The sequence below is a fragment of the Psittacula echo genome, assembly GCF_963264785.1.
Source record: "Psittacula echo genome assembly, chromosome: 1".
Lineage (NCBI taxonomy): Eukaryota > Metazoa > Chordata > Aves > Psittaciformes > Psittacidae > Psittacula > Psittacula echo.
This window is the reverse complement of record NC_137735.1, coordinates 148957130-148980427: the sequence shown is the minus strand read 5'-3', so window position 1 is coordinate 148980427 and position 23298 is coordinate 148957130. Positions and strand designations below refer to the sequence as shown.

Below are 23298 nucleotides of genomic sequence, written 5' to 3'. Positions count from 1 at the left end.
AGGATTATCCAGTTCCAATCCCCTGCCACGGGTCAGGACACCTCACATCTGCCCTGAAAGCTGAAGTGGCAAAAAGAAGTTCCAGCTTTGATCAGACCTCTGAACACATAGTGGGTGAGTGGCACATCTCAGGGCCACAGAGTCCATTCCAGCAAAGATGACTGACTAGGTGCTGTGCCATGTTGTTTGGAAGTATGGAATTTTCAAACCCATACACTTCAAGCTCCTCTTCTGCTTCCTGATGTAGCTGTTATTTCCCTCTCAAAGACCACTGTCACTTGGGAAGGTAATCTTTGTTCCCTCTCGGTCACATCCTGCTCACCCAGCTGGCTCAGAAACCTTCGGCTGCCCACCCTTACCTCGATGTCAGTAATCCCTTCCTGTGATTTCTTTTGTCTCCTTTGACAGTAGTTATTGATGGATGAACACGAGGTGACCCAAACAGAGCACATGGCCACCATCGAGGCCCATGCGGTGGCCCAGCAAGTGCAGCAGGTCCATGTGGCCACCTACACAGAGCACAGCATGCTCAGTGCGGATGAGGACTCACCATCTTCACCAGAGGACACGTCCTACGATGACTCTGACATCCTCAACTCCACGGCTACTGATGAAGTCACTGCCCACCTGGCTGCAGCAGGTACAATTACTGTTGTTCACTTAACATGGCATTCATAGAATTCCAGACTGGTTTGGGTTGGAAAGGACCTTAAAGCTCCTCCACTTCCAACCCCCTGCCACAGGCAGGGACACCTTCCACTAGAGCAGGTTGCTCCAAGCCCCTGTGTCCAACCTGGCCTTGAACACTGCCAGGGATGGGGCAGCCACAGCTTCTCTGGGCACCCTGTGCCAGCACCTCAGCACCCTCACAGGGAAGAACTTCTGCCTTATCTCCAACCTGAATTTCCCCTGTTTCAGTTTGAACCCATCACCCTTTGTCCTATTGCTCCAGTCCCTAATGAAGAGCATCCTTGTAGCCCCCTTCAGACACTGGAAGCTGCTCTGAGGTCTCCACACAGCTTCTCATCTCCAGGCTGAACAGCCCCAATGTTCTCAGCCTGTCAGGCTCCAGCCCCTAATCATCCTTGCATTCATGCAGAGGTTGCAGACAGCACTTGTAGGTGGGTGGTGATCTTGCACCCATGGGATGCTCTGATTATCTCCTTATTGCCCTTGCTTATTGACCCTCTTCACAAGGTCTGCCAGCTGCTTCGATATTGCATCACTTTATCTGTGTGTAAGAAGAGGCATAAGAGACTGGTTTGTGCAATAAGGAAGGTCCTTGGTAAGTGCTGCCTCAAATAATGAAGCTAAAATGTATGTCAAAGAGCAAGCTTATTTCAGGCCTGTATAAACAACAGCAAAAATAACCCAGGAGTGCTGCACTATCTTGCTTAGCCAAGGAGATGACATTCACATGCAAGGCTTCTCCCAAGGAAATGCTACAAAGGGTCTCCAGCATATCTGGACTGGGAAAGCATTTCAGAACCACAAATTCCTTCCAGTGAAGCCAAACGGCCTCCTCATTTGCCTTGTACCAGATCGACCTCATTAGGAGAAAAATGCAGTGATAAAGCACTCAGGGTCTGACCTGACTCTGTATCAGGCTTTATCTGCTGAACAGAGCTCTTGATGTGTTTGACTGAACCTGCAGAGTTCCACCACCCCACTGAGCATCCCTTTCCTTAGGAATTTTCAAACCTCAGCTCCTGTAGGATTCTTTTCCCCTTCTCTTCAAGCACACAAGCTTTTCAGGCTTGGGTGGTGTTTGCAGGAGCCACATCTGGTGACTCCATATGCGGGGGGTGCCCAGCACCCCTCCCGCCACTGGCCAGAGGTTGGCAGCCCAAAACAGGAGCTGCCCCACTTCTCTAGGTCAGGCACTGACACGTCCATCCCAAAGCTTGCCCAAGAGCCCAGTGTGGCCTTTCCTCGCTTCTCCAGAGCAACTCTTCTTCCAGTCCCCCAAATGACAGTGATTTTATCCTATTTCTCCCAAGCACAGGATCCTTGGAGCAGTATGGAGTGGTTCTGGCCATGGTAGTGCTCAGGTAGTTTGTTAGTAATTAACAAAACCTGGCTCTGCAGTGTCACCCAGAGCTCTGTCCATATACTGTCTCCCAGAGCAGTTGGTTAGAGAACTTGTATCATCAGACACTACTTTCATTATCATCTCCCGGCTTCCACTAATCATTAGCTGAGGACTTCCTGATCCAGTAGCTGCATCTTTGTTAAACAGAGTGCTTTTATGATGCCTGGTGTGATCTTTCACTTCTGATATATGGAGAAACCACACAAAGAGTGACTGAGGTCTGCTCAGGAGTCACAGGCCTGTCCTTGAGCCTGCAGTAGACCCCAGGGCTTTTTGACTCTGACCCTGCACTCATTTCTGGACATCACAGATAGAAGCACAACCCACTCCGTGTTACTTGATTTACTTCCAATTAACTTAAGGAAACTTCCCCTTCCATAGAGTCTGTGTCCAGAGTTTGATCACAAAAGCAATAGCACTGCCCTGCTGTGGTCCCCACTGTTCTTCAGAGGCCTGTTGTAGGATGCTGCTGGGAACTCTGGATTACCCAGTACTTTCCTATTAGAACTGGCACTTAATCCCTAGGGAAGGCTTTGGACTCCTGATGTTGGAGTTGTGTCCGAGAGGATTCATGGTGTTGTACTGGTCTCTTCTCCCTTGCTACTGGAATCTCCTCAATTACAGTCAGTTATTTGAAGTCTTGGTGTACTTGAGAGTTTTTCAGTCTCTTTGGAAGTTAAAATACATAATTACATGATTATAAGGGAAACTTTGGAGTGAAATATGTGGCTTTTACCTGGGACTGAGCTGGGATTTGCCAGTCTTGGGAATGGAGCCTTTTGATACAATTCTCTGATACTGCTGGACAGGAGGGATTTAGCGGGTAATTCACATCACCCTGGTCTGATGGGGAGGCCCTTGAAGCTGATCCCTTGGGACCCATCCTGCGTGGGGAGCAATGGCAATGTCCCTGCTGGCCAGTTCCTGAGCCCAATGTGCTGATTGACCCTTTGTGGTTTGGTTTCCAGGCCCTGTGGGAATGGCAGCAGCCGCTGCTGTAGCAACAGGTAAAAAACGGAAGCGACCACACGTGTTTGAGTCCAACCCATCCATCCGCAAGAGGCAGCAAACACGTCTGCTACGGTAAGAGCTCCTCCTGCACTCCGACACCTCGGTCTGCATCCCTGGTCTGTCTCCAGTGCTGTCCAGAAGTTGCCCAGCTTGGGTTTTTTTGGTGGCATCTTTTCTGCAACCCAAAAGCTGTGTTGAAGAAATCGGTTAAGTTGCGGCTCTGCTCATCTTCAGTGTGATGTTATGATCGCTAGGACTGTCGTGAGCATTCTGGTGGGATCCAGCATTCTGGTTTTACCCCAGTTGGTCACAAGGTGAATCTTTCATTGTAGCATTGCCTTGTAAGATGTTCACAGTGGCTTTAACAGCAGCTGGCCTGAGAATCTGGAGCTACAGCTATATCCCAGCTCTGCAATGGCACAAAGGTCTTATCTACCTAATGAATCATGGAATGGTTTGGGTTGAAAGGGATCCTAAAGCCCATCCAGTCCCAACCTCTGCCATGGGCAGGGACACCTTCCACTAGAACAGGTTGCTCCAAGCTCATTCAACCTGGCCTTGAACACTGCTCCTCAGCACCCTCACAGGGAAGAACTTCTGCCTAAGAGCTTATCTCTATCTCACCTCTGTCCCCTTGTCCTGTCCCCTTGTCCAAAGCCCCTCTCCAGGTTTCCTGTAGCCCCTTTAGGCACTGGTGCTGCCCTAAGGTCTCCCCTTAAGACTGAAGTCTTACCAAGCCTTTAGTTCACAGTTCTGGGGGAGAATAATGAAGGGGAGATGCATGCCAGAGCTGAAACACTTCCTTTGGTTTTAGCAGCTTGCTCTGCAGACACCAAACCTCCACAGGCCTTCAGGTGCTGCATTACAGGTGCTCTGAGGCTGTCTGCCCAGCTGATGGCCACCAAGCAGCGCTGGTGCTGAATTGACTGCACAGGCTTCCCGCAAGCCTGGAGACATCATCTGCCAACCCATCAGGAAACACTTGCAAATAGAAGTTGATATTATTTAGTAGGATTTGGAAGAAAGGGGATTTTGCCTTTTAAACTGATTTGGATGTAACTGGGTTATGTCAGAGGAGGCAGGGGTATTTGACACTGTTTCTTGCTGGCTTCCGCTTGTGTGTACACTTAATGCACTGGAGTAGTCCTGGACAGAGGTCTGCCTTATTTCCCTCTCTCCTAGCATAATTCTTAGTGAGAAATTAAGTTGGTTTCCTTATTCTGCTTACTCCTCTGCTGAGTCCCACAACACTCTCTGCACCAGATCAAACAGCAGCCAAGTGGAACAGAGTTAGTGTTAAATATTTCCTGGGAGTGGATTCCCTTTCTTTTACAGCTCTATTCTGCTTTTCCTTCCTTCTCCAAGCTTTGTTGACTGAGCTCTGTTCACTGCAACCTTTCTGAAGAGCAGATTCTTGAACTATGAGCAATACCGTTTTAAAGAAACTCCTCTGTAAAGGAATTCTTTCTCCTCCCTTCGTGCAACTGCTTCATTTGACTACATTTCAGATAGTGACAAAATGCATCTTTTTTTTTTTTTTTGCACTCTGATCATTTAGCACATTTTTGCTTGATTTTTACACCACTGAATCAAGTGGGAAGTTACAGCTGCTGGTTTTGGGATCTCTGTAGCGGATGTTGGTGCTTCTTGGCAACAGGTCTGCTGTAAACAGCGGGTTCTGAAGTCCCAGGGCTGATACTGCACTGTCACCATGGAGTGCTGAGGTGACCTGTTGACAAACTCTGCTTCTCTCTTGAGTTTCTGCCAGTATTTCTGACACATTCTCTTCCATTGCTTTAAAGGGAATACGAGGCAGAAAGTATATGATGGAATATTTTCTTCCTACAGAGAGATCATTCCAAAGGGACTTGCTGATATGGCTTCTGTCTCAATACTGCTGATATGGCTCCTGTCTCAATACCTGGCTTTTCTGTGCTGAGCTGTTGCAATATTTCTGCTTCTTGGCTGTCCTGTAATTGTAGGTTGAATTCTGACAGTCCTGGTTTGAGCAGGACTTTAGTACTACAGAATTGCAGTGCTCTGTTACAAGGTTGGATGTGAAATAACCTCTGTTTGCAGTCCTCTTTTGTTGAATCATTCAAGTTGTTTACCTTCCAAGTTTTGTATAATACCCTTTGGTGACAGAGGGGATATGCAGACTCTTGCTGTCCCTGCTTTGCTGCTCTGCTGATTTCGTTTTCCTTCTTACATCAATGGAAAAAGGAAAGAAAGGAGAGTAAGTGATATTTGAGCTGCTGGTGACTGCAGGGAACACAGCAGGCCTGCGGGAGTGGAGGAATAAGCAGGATATGGGGCTGGTCTGACCATCTGGGGCTCCACTTCTCACCTGGTTTCTGAATGGGCAGCATTAAGAAAGGGAATTTACAATGTGAAGGGTTGTGTTTCTGCAGGGCTTTCAGCTGGTTTCACTGCTTTCTGCCTGTGTTTCAGGAAGCTCCGAGCCACGCTGGATGAGTACACCACCAGAGTGGGGCAGCAGGCCATCGTTCTCTGCATCTCGCCCTCCAAACCCAACCCTGTCTTTAAGGTATTCGGTGCTGCACCCTTGGAGAACGTGGTAGGTGTCTCTAGGAAAAGCTGTGTAAGAAGTCGTTCACCTTCTCCGCAGGTTTCATTCTGCTCCAGGCAGCTTTGCAAGACCGGTAGTGATCTGAAAGTCGCGTTTAAAACCCTGGAAACAGGAGTTCAGATTGTAAGGACATGAGGGTAGCACTGAGGTCCTGACTTCTCTGCATCAGTTGTTGCTCAGCTCAGCTCACCAGGGCTGAATATCCTGGTTTAAAAGTCAGAAGGAGCCCATAGTGATGATGTGTTTGAGCTCAGCTCGGCTGTCAGTGCTTGCAACTTGTTGCAGACCAGACAGTAAATGGAAGAGATCCTGACCATGATAACTTTTGCTTCAGAACTTTTAATCCCTTAAATACTTTCACTTGCCAGTGTTACTTGATGTTTCATCAGCAGCTCTTTAATACAGCTGAGTCCTCAGGGCCAGTGCGTATGTTTTTCTTGCCAGCTTCTTGTTTGCTCCTTCTGTTCCACAGCACCTTGGGGAAGGTGGCTGGCCCTGCATCCTTGCCCTCACCTCTCCTGGTGCTCCCTACCTTGTTTACCTGAGCTTAATGATTCCCTACAGGTACGCAAGTACAAGAGCATGATCCTGGAAGACCTGGAGTCTGCACTAGCGGAACACGCTCCTGCGCCTCAGGAGGTTAACTCCGAGCTGCCACCCCTCACCATCGATGGCATTCCTGTCTCAGTGGACAAGATGACCCAGGTAAGTAGCCAGGCATGGCAGAACCAGAGAGAGAGATTTGGCATCTTGCAGCCACATCCTGTTATTTTGCAGTGGAGCTTATGTCTGCATCTCCAGGGGATGCATTTGATCTCCTCTTCCCCATGGGAATGTAACAGCTCAGTAGTTAGATAGGAAGCTTTGTTATTGGTACTTGTTTTCTACATGAAACAGTAAAAATGCTGGTAAGCAGATCAGGTGCTGGGAGATTCCCTCTTTGTCACCTCCCATAAGCTATGAACAGGGAAGATATTTGGCACTTCACAGTGATTTTTAGGCTCGGAGGTCAGGAAGGTTGCTGGTGGAGAACTGTCTTGGCTTATGCTTCTTGGACCTTTTTTGTGTGCTCAAGTTCATTCCCTGCTTTGTTTTCTGCTGTGGATTGTGGCAGGGGGGAGCTTGCCGATGATTTAACTCCAGATCAGACCTTGTGTGAGATACTTCTGATGAAGACAGGGAATTATTTGCTCTAAGCATGTGGGGGATTCTCTTTCTCTTCATGTTCAGCTCTTTGCTGACCTCCTTATTGCTAGGAGAAAGTGGAGGGGGCCCCCCTAGGGAAGCCTTCTTGGTGTGGGAAGGATAGTCGGTAGGGAATTCTCCTTCCCCTGGGGTGCAGGGGCTGAACGGAGGCAGATGTGCTTTGCAGGAGACTCTGGGTATGTTCAGTCTGATGCACCACAACACATTTTAAGCATTGAAAGCCAGTTTCTTTGGAGGGAGTAGCGAGATGAAAAGGTCAGAGGCTTTGAGCAACGCACAAAGAGGTGTTGTAGTAAAGCAAAGATGTGCAGATTTCCTCTGTGCTCTGCAGAAGATCATGTTCTGGTCACAACATCTTTTCCATTGAGTTGGAATCAGACAAGCTCACACTTCTAATAAAACTTCACAAAGAAATCTGCTGTGCCTTGACTGGTAACAGAACGTGTTCCTAATCCATGGCAGCATGAGGCAAAACATAATTGCTGGATTTTTAAGCCAATGCTAAAGGTGGTATCTGCAAGAGCTGTTCACAGGCAGCTTTTGGTTTGTGTCATTAACAGTTTCCTATGGAAATGGGAAAGTAAAAACTAGAAACACTGTACTTTGAAAGTAAAATCAGAGCCTCGAAAGATCACAGGAATGTATCTGAGTTCATTTGTATTGGCAAACAGCATGCTTGTGTTTATCTGACTTCTTTATGGCCTTATCATTGTAGTAATTAAGCTCAGGAACAGCAAGAGAAGTGCTTAGGGCTTAAAACAAGAAGAAGAAGACATCTGTGTGGAGATTTGCTGAAGGCTGTCCTAGGGTGATATGAGTAGTGAAGCTGGAGGTACCCATACCCACAGCTTGTGGGCTCAGAGGAAGGCACAAAGACAATGAGCTGATGCTGGTGGAGAGCTGGAAATGAAGAGAGAAGTGAGTGTGGAGGAATGAGAGCAGGACGTGGGGTGGTTGCAATCCAGGAACACATCTGAGAAACTTCTCTGGTTTGCCCCGTGCAGAATGTGTACACGTATAAAAGGGCCAATAAAAAGATCTATCAAGTGTTTGGCTGCTTATGTTGCACATGCCATGAAAGCAGCAATAAAAGTGACAAGCTCTCACTTCACAGGAGCCTTCAGCTGGATTTATAGTGCATGGTGTTTGGTTTTTGTGATAGACTTGGATATTAACTATTTTAACATCAAAGGTTGCTGAAGTGTTTTCTGCTTCTGCTTTATGGATAAAATACTAATATCTATAGAATCCCATGGGTAAAATACTAATACTTTTCATGTTAAGCTAAAAATAAGGCTAGAGATAGAAGCACAGAATGGTTTGGGTTGGAAAGGACCTTAAGATCATCCAGTTTCAACCCCCTGCCATGGGCCTAAACCATGTCACCCAAGGTTTTGTCCAACCTGGCCTTAAACACTGCCAGGGATGGAGCATTTACCGCTTCTCTGGGCACCCTGTGCCAGCGCCTCAGCACCCTCACAGGGAAGAACTTCTGCCTTATCTCCAACCTGAACTTCCGCTGTTTCAGTTTGAACCCATCACCCCTTGTCCTATTGCTACAGGCCCTGATGAAGAGTCCCCGAGATATTTTCCTGCAAGCATAACATGGCCTTGGTCTTCAGGAAGCCTTGCACAGAGATCTGGCCAAGCTAAGCTGCCCTTGGGGTTTGACTGCTGTGCCTTTCCACATGTGAAGCAGCTCTCCAGTCCAAGGCACAAGCTGCTGGCAGGGCTTTTATCCCCCCGCCTTACACACAACACTCCTGTGTTCTCAGCCTTCTTGTGCCTCTGTGGAAGGAGGAATGTCTTGTCTTCTCCATGCTCTGCAGGCCCTTTGGCCAGCAAGCGTGCAAACTGCAGAGGCAACAGCAATGTAGAGCCTCTTATTTCAAGCCATGCCATGCTGCATTATGGCAACCCAAATATCTTGTTAGGAGTAGCCCTCACCTTTTTACTACACATGGTAACTCCAAGCAGCTTTGTTAAGGTTTCTCCTGAGCTGTGGACAGGGTCCATGCTCTTTGTGTCCCATTTGGCTAGCCATCACTGCCTCAGCCCAGCCACTGTGGTGTGCACATGTGTTGTGGGCACCCAGTGCCTCAGTTTCCCCACTTATCATAGAGGGATACTGCTTTGTAAATGTCTTTAATGGTTTTTGAGGTCCTTAAATGGCTGCAGGCCACTTGAGGACATAGCACTAGAATTAATGGTCAAGACCGTAGGCTCCTGCGTGGATTACATCAAGGAGTAAGATGCTGCATGTGGTGCTTGGACATGATTTTGCTGTTGAAGGCATCCAGCTGCTTAGTTTTGACAGACTTGGGGAGAATCTTTGAATAGAGCAAAGCACAGATGTGCTGAATACAATGAGGACATGATGCTGTCTGGGTTTTTTGCCACAACTGCAATTTGAGATACATTCATTTGAGCAAGTGGACGAGAAATCTGACTCCTACATCACTGCAACCTGTTGCACTGCTTAGAGGTGCCATTAGGTTTTTGAAGGCACCTTGGTTCTCAGAGCTGCCACTATAGTTTGTCTTTTCTAACAAGAAAGGAGCTTTTTCAACCCACGAACCCAATGGAAAACTGAAATGTGTATAGATATAAATTGGGCAGCACAATTAGGAGCTGTGTCACAGGGAATGGAAACATGAGGCCTCTGCTTTCAGGAGCTGCAGGTGGTAGAGGTGTTACCTCCTCAGTGAGGAGACGAAAATAACTCTCCTCCTAATTGCTCTGCTTCCCTGGGGGTCTTGAGGGAAATAAAGCCTTTGGTAGCCTGAGCAAAGATGCTTCTATATTGTGAGTGGAGAGAATCACCCACCTCAGTTGTGCACCAAAACCAATGTGTTGCAATGGGGTTTTACCCTGCAGAGAAATCTTCTTGCTTTATGGGCTTTGGTCACATTGGCACTCTATGTCAGAGCGAAGTTTGCCCCTAAACTTGTTCTGAGTTGCTCACTAATATAACTAAGGAGAAAGTGTGGGTAATGCTGAGATTAATGCTTCACTGAGGTCACTATCTGGATTCAGATTCACTAGGATTTGTATTCTGAACAGGTGATTGTTGCTTTAATCTGATGTTTTATAGACTTAATATGCCCCTATTACTTGCAGTCTGCTTATATAGGCCAACAAAGTTTATCCAGGCCTCTCAGAAATCATCTTGATGTTTGTTTGCATATGGACTGCAAAAAGCTGCAAAAGCCAGCAGATGTCTTTATGTACGTGGCAGTTTGTATTTAGGAGAAGCCAAGCATTGAAAGGTGGTAACTTGGTCTGTGGCTATCAGATTCTCTCTATGGTGGGGCAGGGATGATCATGCAGTGCTGGACTCATTGCCCAGGCATGAGGCTTACTGGTGCTCCCTTCTGCTCCACATCAGAGGTGTGGTTCGAGAACAGCCTTTGTTTCCACTCTCCCAGCAGGGCATTGGCATGTGGCAGAAGGAGCATCCTTGTTTTGCAGTGGAGGCACCCAGAGTTAGGAATCAGGTTTGCCACACAGCTGAGCTCCGGCACTGGATGGTTGTTCCAGCAGTGGAAAGGACAGTGAGTCCTGCAAGGTCCTGGAAGCAGGGATGAGTGTGTACTTTGAATTCTCATGCAGACAGCTGCCTGCTCTTACCGCATTTAAGCTCAGTTTGCATGGTGCCTTGTTTCCAGCAAGACCAGTCATGTCCAGGCTCAGATCTCCAAACTCTACTAGGAGGTGGTGATCCCACAGCCTGGTCCCCAAGCATGCCCCTCTGAAACATTTCAGGTAGTCTCATTCTAACAGCCTGATCATGGTTTTGGAGTGGAAGAAAGAAAGACTTGCATAAAAAGTGAAGCTGTGAGCAGCCACTTCTGTGGGGAGCCCTACAGCACCTTCTGCTTTTGCACTGGTGACCAGGGTATTAATATTGGGTTTGATTCCTGTGGCCAGGCATAAACTATTCTTCTGAGTGCCATTGCTTCTGGTTAAAGACATGCAGGCTGATCCTGCACCTTATCTTTGCTGGAATGAATTTATGATGGGGAGATTATTCTCATCCCACCAGTGAGACCTCTGAGTTCCATCAGGGCCATGTGGGTTCTCATAGCAGGAGATTCCTGGTGACAGCCACCTTAACAGAAGCCTGGATTTTTAATCTGAATGTTTAAATATTAATTGGAACTTTTCAACTTAATATTTAGTCTCAAATTGGCTGTTTCAAAAAGAGGGGACCATGAAGGAAATACCTTGGTGCTTTGCTGTAATTGCTGCTTTGACCTCTTCCACTTTCCTCTTCCCACATGGACTGGACTTTGCTTTTCCCATGTGCTGCTTTTTGGAGATCCTGAGGCTGACCTATGGGCAAAGGTAGAAAATCTGCAGCCACAGGTTTTGCCTCCTTCTGGAAACCAGTTCCCGTAGCAGGGCATAAACTTTGAGACCAGAGGATTGCTTGATGCTCTGAGTGCAGGACAACTTGTTTCCAGCACTGGAGTGCAGTTTGTGCTTTGGGCTAGTGCAAATGGTAGAATCTGGATTAGCTCATTACCACTAACACTTGCGCTTGATGTTAAAACTTAGGAGACACTCAGTCTGTGTACCAAAGGGTGAGAAAGAATCAGTGCTTATAGCTTCTCTCAAACCATCCATACTGGAGATTATACGGGCCCTTTCCAGAGCTGCCAACTGTGGGAAGTGGAATGTGCTGCTGGCTTTTCTTAGCAGAGATTTGATTTTGGGGTGGTTCATAGATGGAGTCAGCAGAACCATGGTTCCTGGTCACAGCAGTTCCTCCCGCTGTGTCCTGAGGGATGTGGGGTCTTTGTCCCTGTGCCATACCCTGTGTCAGAGCCCTGTGAAGGTGAGGTTTTGTTATGGCCCTAATTAGAGAAATGTTGGTGCTGGAGCAGGTTGTGATGCTGCTGCTGATTGTCTCCCTGGTGGATTAGAGGCAAGTCCTCCTTAACAAGTGCCTTGAGTAGCTTGAGCTGCTCAACTCCCTGGGACCAGTGATTAATCCAGCTGGTAACAAGGAGCATGGCTTGCACACAGCAATCCAGGGAAGGAGCTTTTAACTATTTTTGCACCAGAAAACTCAGTGCCAGGAGCAGGTTCATATGGATAATGGGGCCTCAACCAGGGAACCTGAGGGTGAGCCCCCCTGCAGTCCTGATCCAGCTCTGGGGCAAGAGCACAAGAGGGACGTGGAGCTGCTGGAGCGAATACAGAGGAGGCCATGGAGATGCTGTGAGGGCTGGAGCAGCTCTGCTCTGGAGCCAGGCTGAGAGAGCTGGGCTGGGTCAGCCTGGAGAAGAGAAGGCTCCTGAAGGGGAGACCTTAGAGCAGCTCCAGAGCCTAAAGGGGCTACAGGAAACCTGGAGAGGGGCTTTGGACAAGGGCCTGTAGGGGCAGGACAAGGGGAATGGCTTTAACCTGCCAGAGGGGAGACTGAGATGAGCTCTTAGGCAGAAGCTCTTCCCTGTGAGGGTGCTGAGGCGCTGGCACAGGGTGCCCAGAGAAGCTGTGGCTGCCCCATCCCTGGCAGTGTTCAAGGCCAGGTTGGAGACAGGGGCTTGGAGCAACCTGCTCTAGTGGAAGGTGTCCCTGCCTGTGGCAGGGGGTTGGAGCTGGATGAGCTTTAAGGCCTCTTCCAACACAAACCAGTCTGGGATTCTGTGATTCTATGACTGTTGGCCCTGAAGTGGAAGTTGCACCATGGCTAGGGTAGGTTTGGCCTGGGCTGGGCAAATGGGCACCAAAGTGGGCTTTTTTGTGCTGCCATTTATAATTCAGGGTTTTGGTATGGCTTCTGTGAGATGGCTCAGCATGTCCATTAAGTAGAACTAAAATATAGCTGCTGAGCAGGGGTGATTCTTCTATGGTGTGCAGCACATATGCTACATATGGACTCAGAAGCACACTGGATTTTTATTGCCTTTAATGTCCTTCTTTGCAGAGACCCCAGAGACAGTCTGCAGTCTCCTATTCCTCTGGAGCATTCCTCTGTCAGACTGATGTTACAGGGGACTTTTTACGTGCCCCCTGTACTAACATGAAAAGGCAGCTTGTACATGAGTTGATTTTCAGCTTGGAGCCAATGGTTGCAATATCCAGACTGGAACCAGGATGTCATTCAAGCAGGATTATGGCTGGGAGGGACACTATTATGGCAGAAGATCAGGGATGGGTGAGGAGTCCTCCATGAGCTGCCCCATGTCTCTGCTGGCTGGGACCATGTCATGGCTGTGGCAGCAACTGATGCTAGCCCTGGCATGCTCATCTATGGCTGTGCTTCAGAGCCATGAACACGCAGGCACCTCCAGGTTTTAAGATGGCCTGAGGACTCCCAGTGCCACCATCACCAATTCAAGCCATGAAGGGATGCAGGGGGGTGTTCTTAAATGCAGCTATTCAGCTTTAAGTCAACGTAGTTTTCTCTGATGTATTTGGATTTGATGATCTTAAAGGTTTTCCCAACATAGCTGATGCTATGATTTGGTCTTGAGTGCTTCTTGTCTTGCTGCTCTGTTCTGCAGCTGAACCAGCCTTTTCCTGAGGTTCCAGGCATTCCCTGGTACAAACCCCCCGTGTCATAAACCCCTGTGTGAGTTTCATGTTCTCTTTGATAACACTGAGGATATTACTTGCTCTTGGTGACATCTCTGCTTGATTTGCTTTGCGCATCTATTTTAAGGTATTGTCTCCTGCTGGTGCAGGTGGTCACTAGTTGAGCAGTTTTTGTGCGTGCTAAAGAGAAGCAAAATCAGGTTGAAAAGTGTCCCCACTCCAGAATAGTTACAAACAGATGCAGAAAATCAATCCAGTGTGTATTAAATCAATCCACTATACAAATAGATGCAGGAGTGGAGAAGTTATGTGTGAGGTTGGTTTTTAGTGGCTCTCTGAAGCTCCACCATCATTGCAGCATCTCTGTAAGATGCCCATCAGCTCAACTCTGAGTTCCCGTCACTGTGGGGACATCAAGTGTGGGTTTTACCCTGTGTTATTCGGATTTACATTTTTCCCCTCCCTTTCAGATTGGCAAGGTCTCTTCATGGTAGTGTTTGCACCATGAACTGTGTTCATGCAGTCTGTGTTTGTGCCTTATTGTATTTGGCTGATTTAATTGTGTTTCTGCTCTAAGCTATTCTCAGCTGAGTCTTGGGAGAAGATGGTAAAGTATTTGCCCATGTTCTTTAGGCATTCAGGCCTCTTCCAGTTGATGGTTCCAACAGGCTGGAAGTTAAATGTAATAACTTTCTCTAGGCACCTTAAACCTACCAGAAATAGGAATTCCTAAAAACACCCTCTCAACCCTCTTTTATGCTTTGTTCCAGGCACAGCTACGAGCTTTCATCCCTGAGATGCTGAAGTATTCCACGGGTCGTGGGAAACCAGGCTGGGGCAAGGAAAGCTGCAAGCCTATCTGGTGGCCTGAGGACATCCCATGGGCCAACGTCCGCAGTGATGTCCGCACAGAGGAACAGAAGCAGCGGGTGTGTATCTGCCACGTCTGCTGCCTTCAAATGGAGCACAGAGGCTTGCAATCAGGTTGTGTGGGAATACTTCTCCCCTCGAGTGACAGAAGAAACTATAACATTGGCCTTTCACAGAATCACAGAATGGTCTGGGCTGGAAGGAAGGGTCGTTAAAGCTCATCCAAGCCAAACCAACTTGTGATTCTATGATTTGATAATACATGTCTGCTTGGATGGGGAGGGATGCCTGGTGAGGCTGGAAATGGTGCTGTGGCAGTCAGTACTTTTCTAAGTAGAGATGATTTTCTACTTCTCAGTCTCAGTACCTTGGTTAAAATTCCTTGAAAGCTGGTGAAACATTTCTTTGCAAAGCTTCCCTTTCCCTTAGCCAGATGTGCTTGTTCTGTATCATTACACAGCAACATAAGAGCTCTCCAGGGTGATATCTGAATCTTGGGGAAAGGAGGGGATGGGAGGGATTAGGTATTGGGGCCTTTTGTTAGAGAATTTGTTGAAAATGGCCCAAGAAAACCCAGTAAGTGTTCATCTGCAGCCTGTTGCTCCAGGCTTGGGGAAGAGTGGCTGGAAAGCTGCTTGGTGGAAAGGGACCTGGGGGTGCTGATTGATGGAGCTGAATGTGAGCAGCCTGTGCCCAGGCAGCCAGGAAGCCACCAGCATCCTTGTCTGTACCAGCACCAGTGTGGCAGCAGGGCCAGGGCAGTGACTGTGCCCCTGCACTGGGCACTGGTGAGGCTGCACCTCAAATCCTGTGTTCAGCTCTGGGCCCCTCACTGAAAGAGAGACATCGAGGTGCTGGAGCGGGGCCAGAGAAGGGCAGCGGAGCTGGTGCAGGGCCTGGAGCTCAAGTGTGATGGGGAACGGCTGAGGGACCTGGGGGGTTCAGTCTGGAGAAGAGAAGGCTCAGGGGGGACCTTATCGCTCCCTACAACTGCCTGACAGGAGGATGGAGCCAGGAGGGGGCTGGGCTCTGCTCCCAAGGAACAAGGGATGGGACAAGAGGAAACGGCCTCAAGCTGCACCAGGGCAGGTTTAGATGGAGCTGAGGAACAATTCCTTCCCCAAAGAGTGCTCAGGCATTGGAACAGGCTGCCCAGGGCAGTGCTGGAGTCACATCCCTGCAAGTGTTCACACATCGTGGAGACGAGGCCCTCAGTGCCATGGGTTAGTGGTGGCCTTGGCAGTGCTGGGGAGTGGTTGGACTTGATCATAAAAGTCTTTTCCAACGTGGTTGATTCTATGATAAGCACACAGATCACAGCCGTAGCAGCCCTTCCGTGCCTCAGAAAGCTTTCTTACACGATCTCTTCACTCTCTGTCATTCTCCTGGCAGGTATCATGGACCCAGGCACTGCGGACGATTGTGAAGAACTGCTACAAGCAGCATGGGCGTGAGGACCTGCTCTATGCCTTTGAGGATCAGCAGACACAGCAGCAGACAACAACCACACATAGTATAGCACACCTTGTGCCATCACAGACAGTGGTACAAACCTTCAGTAACCCTGATGGCACCGTGTCCCTCATCCAGGTGAGTGAAACCCTCTGGCTTTGCCATTTCCAACACAACTGAATTGGGATTGAGTTGTCTGCATCAGGGAGGTGGTTTGGAGCAAACTCCTTTTGGTAGCTTAACTTGTCCTTCAAGAGTGTTGTCTTTATCTGTATGTCTCAGCCCTCAGGCTTGTTAAGCCAGCACTCCCACCCAAGCAGCAGCCTCATCCTCTCTTCCCCATTCCCATCTCTTGGCCTTCTCTTATGGCAGCACAAGGATTCCTGCAGCTATTTGAGCAAGTGATTCAGGGAGTTGGCCTGAGTTTAATCAACAAGTACAATTCATGATGTGGCCACACAAGGCCTGTGCTGGCAATGGGAGGGAGTGATGGGAGGAGAGATGGTGGGACTGCCTTTCTTTAATGGCATGAAACAGCTTAATCTATGTCATTAAGTATTTCTGTACCCTCTGTTCCTCATTTTACACCTAAAGTGTAATATATATAGATATATATTACACACACTGAATATATATTTGTCTTAGGATTCTTATTCCTATGATTCTATGATCCTCTGTGGTAAAGATGCCTCTTAAACCGTTTTAGAGAGGGGGATTCAGGGCAGAAGAGGCTGCATTTAGGCAGGGACTCAGTGGTGCTGCTGTTTTCCCTGTGTCCCCAGTGTGGGGAGGCAGGTTCTGGCAGCTCAGGGTGTTAAAAACTGAAGTACTCCCTTGAAACCTCCCAAGAGCCCCTTGTGGATGTGGGATTTGAACCTCAGTTCCCCCTGTACCCCTGCCTACAAACCACCACTGCCCTCTGGTACCCAACTGTCCCAGCACTCTGTCCCTCTTGAGCATCATGGTTTTAGTGACATCTAAAGCTCTCTTCTCACAACCCTGAAGATAAAACCGATGGTGTAAAATCCTGCTGGCAAAGGGTGCCCAGAGAAGCTGTGGCTGCCCCATCCCTGGCAGTGTTCAAGGCCAGGTTGGACACAGAGGCTTGGAGCAACCTGCTCTAGTGGAAGGTGTCCCTGCCTGTGGCAGGGGTTTGGAACTGGATGTTTTTAAGGTCCTTTCCACCCCAAACCATTCCATGATTTCCTCCCCCAGCCCTTTGAGACAGCCCCATATTTTCCATGAGCTCTGCAATTACTTCTCAGACCATACTCCCTGTGGGTGTGATGCTTTTGAATCTGAGAACATTTGAGTGTCCTTTGCCTGAATCATGTGGACATTTCCCTGCAATAACAAATGTATTCACTGCATTTTGTTGACTCCCATAGGTTGGCACCGGTGCCACAGTTGCCACGTTGGCTGATGCATCAGAGCTGCCCACCACAGTCACCGTTGCACAAGTGAATTACTCTGCAGTGGCTGATGGAGAGGTAAGGACATGGCTTGTGTTTGTGGGGCACAAACCAGAATTGCCCTCTTTGAACTTCAGGGAAGTGAAGTATTTCCTAGAATTCAGGGATCACAGAAAGCACCAAGCCTTGCTTCCCCATCCTGCAGTGTTAACATACACAAGACTATTAAAGATCTGGACTGTGGTCACTTGGAGTCAGGACTGTACAAATGCAACTATGGTGCAAGCCTCAGTTCTGAATTTTATACATTTTATATATATATCTCCTATAGATATAATTTGTGAGCTCTGCTGTAGCAGATAGACTTAATGACATACACAAATACACATCCAGGTATTCATCTTGAATAGCTGTACATCCTTGTTTGTCAGATCAGGGTTGGGAGTGATGCCTGGGATATTCTGAGGCTGTGGTTAACAAAGGATATGGCATGGCTGTGGGCAGTTCCTATGCATCTTTGGCCACTGATCTCTGGATAAAATGGGACTCTTCCCTTGCTGCAGCTTTAGGGAGCTTTGCAGGGAAATCCAGAGAGGGCTGCGTAAACATGCAGTAGTGCAGAGACAACAGGAGATACAGTGCAGTTACTGCTCTGCGTACTGGGAGAGTTTCTTCCTCTGCTTTACAACTTGCAAAGTTGTTTCTGTCGAGGACTTGATCCTCATTGTGATTACTAAATCCTACATTTGCATACATTTATGTTTTCACTTTTTTTTTTTTTTTTTTTAATAGAGTAATAAAGTATTTTTCTGTGCTTAAGAAACATTCCTTTAAGATTTAAGAAGCAGCTCCAAGTGCCTACAGGGGCTGCAGGAAACTTGGAGAAGGGCTTTGTACAGGGGACTGTAGGGACAGGACAAGGGGAATGGCTTTAACCTGCCAGAGGGGAGACTGAGATGAGCTCTTAGGCAGAAGCTCTTCCCCAAGAGGGTGCTGAGGCGCTGGCACAGGGTGCCCAGAGAAGCTGTGGCTGCCCCATCCCTGGCAGTGTTCAAGGCCAGGTTGGACACAGGGGCTTGGAGCAACCTGCTCTAGTGGAAGGTGTCCCTGCCCGTGGCAGGGGGTTGGAACTGGATGAGCTTTAAGGTCCCTTAACCCAAACCATTCTTGGATTCTGTGATTATGAAGATGATGATGATTATTATTATTATTATATTTTACCCTCTCTACCCCCAAACCTCACTTTACATCAGGTCACTTTCTGTCCCTTGGCTGCACAGCAGAATTCCTGGTTGGACAGTGAGGTCTGGTCCTCTCTCATGGATGGGTTTTCATGGCGACAGGTGGCAGCACAGAACAGCGTTGCTCTGCTCCAGCGTCTGCTTCCACCTCAGCCGCACAGTGAAAGCTTGGCTCTGGGGCTGTGATCTTGCAGCATTTTGCAGCTGCTTTGGTGGTTTTCAAGGACCAGTTTTATCTCTTCAGATCTGAAAGAAAGTTTTCAAAAACACAAATAAGAATCAGAGCAACCCAGGCATCCAATTCCTAACATGAACAGGACATCTAAGGGATATCTTGGCCAAAATAAAGATGCAACAGTAGGCTTGCTCTGGGGATGGGTGCTAATTTCTCTGCAGAGATAGAACCACAGCCTGCTGGCAGCCTCTCCAGAGTTGTTTTTGTCCTGCTATCTCTTGCTATATGAAGATCTGAGTAAACTCTGAGTAAGTCCCTGTGTTTACAGGACACTAAGCAGCATGGAGCAGGGATGCTGACTAGTATCTCAGCAGCACAGTACCCTCTTCTTTTCCAGGCCTTACTCTGTCCCAGAGCAGCTTAGGCATCTTTGCAGGGGGCAATTTGTCACAGTGGAGATCTGCTTTATCATGCAAATGTGTGTTGCCATATATTGAGAATATGTATGTCTGTTCCTCTTGTGCATGGTGGTGGGTAGGGTGTCTTTTTCCAGCTTGGGCTCACTTCCCTTTGGTTTTTGCATGGCTAATGAGTACCACAAACTCGATCTGACTCTCTTGAGTTCTTCACCACCTGCAATTCTTCTTCTCTGGGCACTCCAGTTCGGTTGCATCTTTCCTAAAAGATGTTGCCTTCACTAAAATCAGCTGCCTTTCTCCTTTTTGCAATGCACTATCTCACTCCTTCCTCCCTGCTTTGGATCCTTCCGCCCAGGGCCAGCTCTGGGCACAGGAGAATGAAGCAGTTGCCGTGAACGTCAGACGGCTGGGGATGGCCAAAGAGCTTCGACGAGCGCCAGCTTTGCTTGTGCCCAAGTGCTGGAAAACCAGACTGGCAGCTGCTGAGGAGTGTGTGATAGCAGATGTGAGTGAGAGCGCGACAGGTTCTCTCTCCCTCTCTGATGGGACTAACCCTTCTCTTGCCCAAAGGCAGCAAGATTTACTCGAGCCTTGAGCTAGCTCTGCCACTATGGACTTTTTAGCTTTCTCCATCTTAACAAGTTGAGTTTGGGGTTTATTTTTTTGTCACCTTCTGTGGCATTCTTATTTGTGTGTCTCAGCAGGATGGTGAGTAGCCTGAGCCATTTATGGGGCTGAGAACAGTGATGGGAGGGTGGGGGAAGATCATCTTACAAAAGCAGGCAGGAGGATTTGTCAGCTGATGGACCTTCATCCTCCACTTCTTTAATTGTTTTGGTCCAATGTGTATTTCTGGTTCACATTGTGGTGGATTTTGGGGCCATACACTCATTATCTCATGAGCTGTCAAGTCTCAAATGGAGAAATGTGGGCAAATGAGCAACTGAGACTGAGTGAGCCTTTAAGTAATGCGTAACTGTCTACATCAAGGTTTGAAATAAGGGAATTGAAAGTACCTGAGATATATGAACACTTCCCATCTGCCATCTTCTTTTATTAAGTATATTGCTGCAGCACAAAGAAATTCAGCATGGCTGAAACCCATCTGAGTTCACAACTGCTGTACAGATAAACCCTGAATGGGAACAGGAACTGTTCCCCAGAATGACAGCGGATGGGAGCAGACAGATAGAAGCAGTGAGGCAAGTGCATTCCTGTGGGACGTTATCCATGCTGGAATTCCAGCACTGCATGTGACTGCTTGAAGTGCCCAGGCTGGCAGGCAGTGATCAGAGTACAGCAATGGTCAATGCTGTCTCTTTTTGTTGTGGACTTGGCTGGATAAGAGGGATATGTGGGATTTGAGGGGCTGCACTGATGTTTGTGGGGTGTGCTTTCCATGTGTGCAAGAAAAGCAGAATTCTTGTTTGAAGGTTGAACCTCTGAAGGGCAGCAACTAAAATCATGGGCTATCTATAGAAACTTGCTATCATGGCTGATGGGGTTGAGGGTTGTAGTGCCCAGCGATGTTCTCAGGTGGATCCCAACTTCCTCCCTCTTTTACCTGTCTCTCAAAGTCAGAGCATGTGCAGGATTCTGCAAAGACCTCTTGAAACTATCCGTCTCTTTCACTTTAGGGCACAGCCATTTGCTCATGGCATGAATCCAATCTTAGGGCCTCTCTTTTTGGTTTCCCCTTAGGTGGAGCAGAACTGGGCCACGTTACAGGGGGGTGAGATGACGATCCAGACGACGCAGGCATCGGAGGCCACGCAGGCGGTGGCATCATTAGCAGAAGCAGCAGTGGCAGCATCTCAGGAGATGCAACAAGGAGCAACTGTTACCATGGCACTCAACAGGTATGGCTGAGAAGCACACGCGCATGACATTTCCTTCTAGGCTTTCACTCTAATGGTGCAAAGACCACTGTGTACAGTCCCTTTTCCTTAGCAAATTCCTATGGCAGTGAGTGTCCAGGTGTCTGCAGGACAGTCCCTGATTTCCACTGTAACCATAGAACACTACTAACATGGAAATTTCCTGGCATAGGAAAAGATGGCTAGTAATTTTATCCTCTAAACTTAGTTGTACATCAAGGGTCCAGTTACAGAACTGAGCTTGCTAAGCAAGCAAGAGTCATGAAGTGCTCATAGCACCTTAACTATGTTTGTCTGGGTCTCCCTCAGTATTATTACTGGTTGCTACTAAAAGGCTAAGGCTGAATTGCTCTGTTGTGTGACACTGTGGACTCTCTTCAGAAATCAGAACCTCCTCCAGAGGACAGTGGTTTGGGGGTTTCTCCCAGGTGGGCTTCTGAAGTGGAAGGTGAACAAGCTGCAGTAGTAATGCTGCTGCTTCATCTTGGAATAAGCTCTGTTAGAGTTTTGGTTGTACTCAGGTTACCAGCGTCTGCAGCATAGTTCTCTACAGTCCATGCTGCAGCAGGAAACAGTGTCTGTGCTCAGCTCTGGTGCGTTGCTTAAGCTTTCCCTGCTGTGTGGCACACCACAGATCGCCCTGAGAGAGCAGGAGGACGGTAGGAAACACAGCATCAGCCCCAGCAGCATGGGAGGTTTCACACTGAAGTGTAGATAAAGTATTTTCCTCATCCAAATCAGGATTCTGGTCTAGGGGCTGTTGACTGAGCAGCCATGGGTTAGGAGAAGGCCCAAGTCCACACTGACACTTGGAGTAAAGCTCCAGGACCTTGTGAGATACACAGATTGCTAAAGGAGCCACTCTGGGACTTTCAACAGCTTGCTTCCAAACTGCTGTTGCCACTGAATCACAAACACACCTAGAACTGTTCCTTCTCTTTGTGGTCCAGATTCAGGTCCATCAGATATGTTCTTTTCTGCTACAATGCAGGGTTGGTTAAATGGGCTTTTTTACTAATAGCTTCATTGTAAAATTGCTTTTTAAAACAAGTGATCTTTTTAGGACACTAAGAACAACAGCTAAAATAACTAGGTATGGAGTTGCAAGAAAAACCATGTCTTCTGGAATGTGACTTTCATTTCATCCCGTCGCTCATAGTTTTAGCTCTTAAGGTCTCAATGAGCTCTTCCTTTTCCTGCATTATAGAATCAGAAAATGGTTTGGGTTGGAAGAGACCTTAAATATCCCCTAGTCCACCCCACCCTGCCATGGGCCACTAGTAATAGCTTAAGAGATTCAGAATCATTAAGAAAAAGAAGAGTTGTTAGAACTAAGGAGAGTCTCCTAGAAAATATGACTGGAAGAGCCTTCAACAACTCATTTAATCTTTCCTGTGCCTCAAGATAGGATCAGCTTTCTTTATACCCAGGAAAGCTCTGTGACAAGTCTGTTCAAACAGCCTGAAGTTCAGGAGTGATGTAAAGGTTGTAGCAGCACTGCAGCGGGAATCATAGAATCACAGGTTGGTTTGTGTTGGAGGGACCTTAAAGCTCATCCAGCTCCAACCCCCGGCCACAGGCAGGGACACTTTCCACTAGAGCAGGTTGCTCCAAGCCCCTGTCTCCAACCTGGCCTTGAACACTGCCAAGGATGGGGCAGCCACAGCTTCTCTGGGCACCCTGTGCCAGCGCCTCAGCACCCTCACAGGGAAGAGCTTCTGCCTAAGAGCTCATCTCAATCTCCCTTTTGGCAGGTTAAAGCCATTCCCCCTTATCCTATCCTGTTTAAATTTGCTAGCTTGTTGTCACCCTCTTTATCTACTGACCGTAAGTGCTGGAGACCTTTCTAGGTGACTGTCCTCCAACACCCTTCCATGTGAATGAGGTGTACTTTTTCCTTTGCCACAAAATGCTCCTTGTTGTTTCCAGCTGTGGAACTGGAGTCTTTCCCCTGCCTGTAGGAAGGTCTCAGCAAGGTTCTGGTCTTTGAAAGCTGGTGGCTCATCCCAGCTCTGGAAACTCTATGCCTTATTTAGCTGAAAGCTGCCATCATGTAGATGAGGCCGTCAGTGACATGGTTTAGTGGTGGCCTTGGCAGTGCTGGGTAATGGTTGGACTTGATGATCTTAAAGGTCTTTTCCAACCCAGTTGATTCTATGATTCTGTGACCTCTGAACCTAGTTCTACTGGCTGCTGATAGAGTGCAGTCTTTCACGGCCCCACACAGAGCAGTACGTCTACCAGCAGCACGACATGATGGATGATGCAACCTCTGTCAGCTTTGAGGATGGGAAGTATTAGACCTTCTAGTAAAGAGGACAGAGTCAAGGTGGGTAATTAAATCATTGATTTGAACCAGTTAATGTCTGTGGAACACACTGACTGGAAAAAGCTTTTATGCTGCACA

The 23298-nt window shown here is 47.9% G+C and overlaps 1 protein-coding gene across 10 annotated transcripts in view; it reads left to right on the top strand.

Annotated features, from left to right (window-relative positions):
• NRF1 (nuclear respiratory factor 1) overlaps positions 1 to 23298 on the top strand; it is a 74948-nt gene that overhangs the window by 23956 nt on the left and 27694 nt on the right. For 5 of the 10 annotated variants that reach the window (XM_080620612.1, XM_080620614.1, XM_080620609.1 and 2 more), the window contains exons 2-10: positions 409 to 640; positions 3061 to 3175; positions 5555 to 5681; positions 6258 to 6398; positions 14216 to 14374; positions 15708 to 15905; positions 17156 to 17257; positions 19370 to 19519; positions 20716 to 20873. In XM_080620612.1, the coding sequence (XP_080476738.1) occupies positions 418 to 640; positions 3061 to 3175; positions 5555 to 5681; positions 6258 to 6398; positions 14216 to 14374; positions 15708 to 15905; positions 17156 to 17257; positions 19370 to 19519; positions 20716 to 20873 (1373 nt within the window). In that variant the 5' untranslated portion in view covers positions 409 to 417. The other 5 variants (XM_080620618.1, XM_080620615.1, XM_080620616.1 and 2 more) reach the window with 3 other exon arrangements.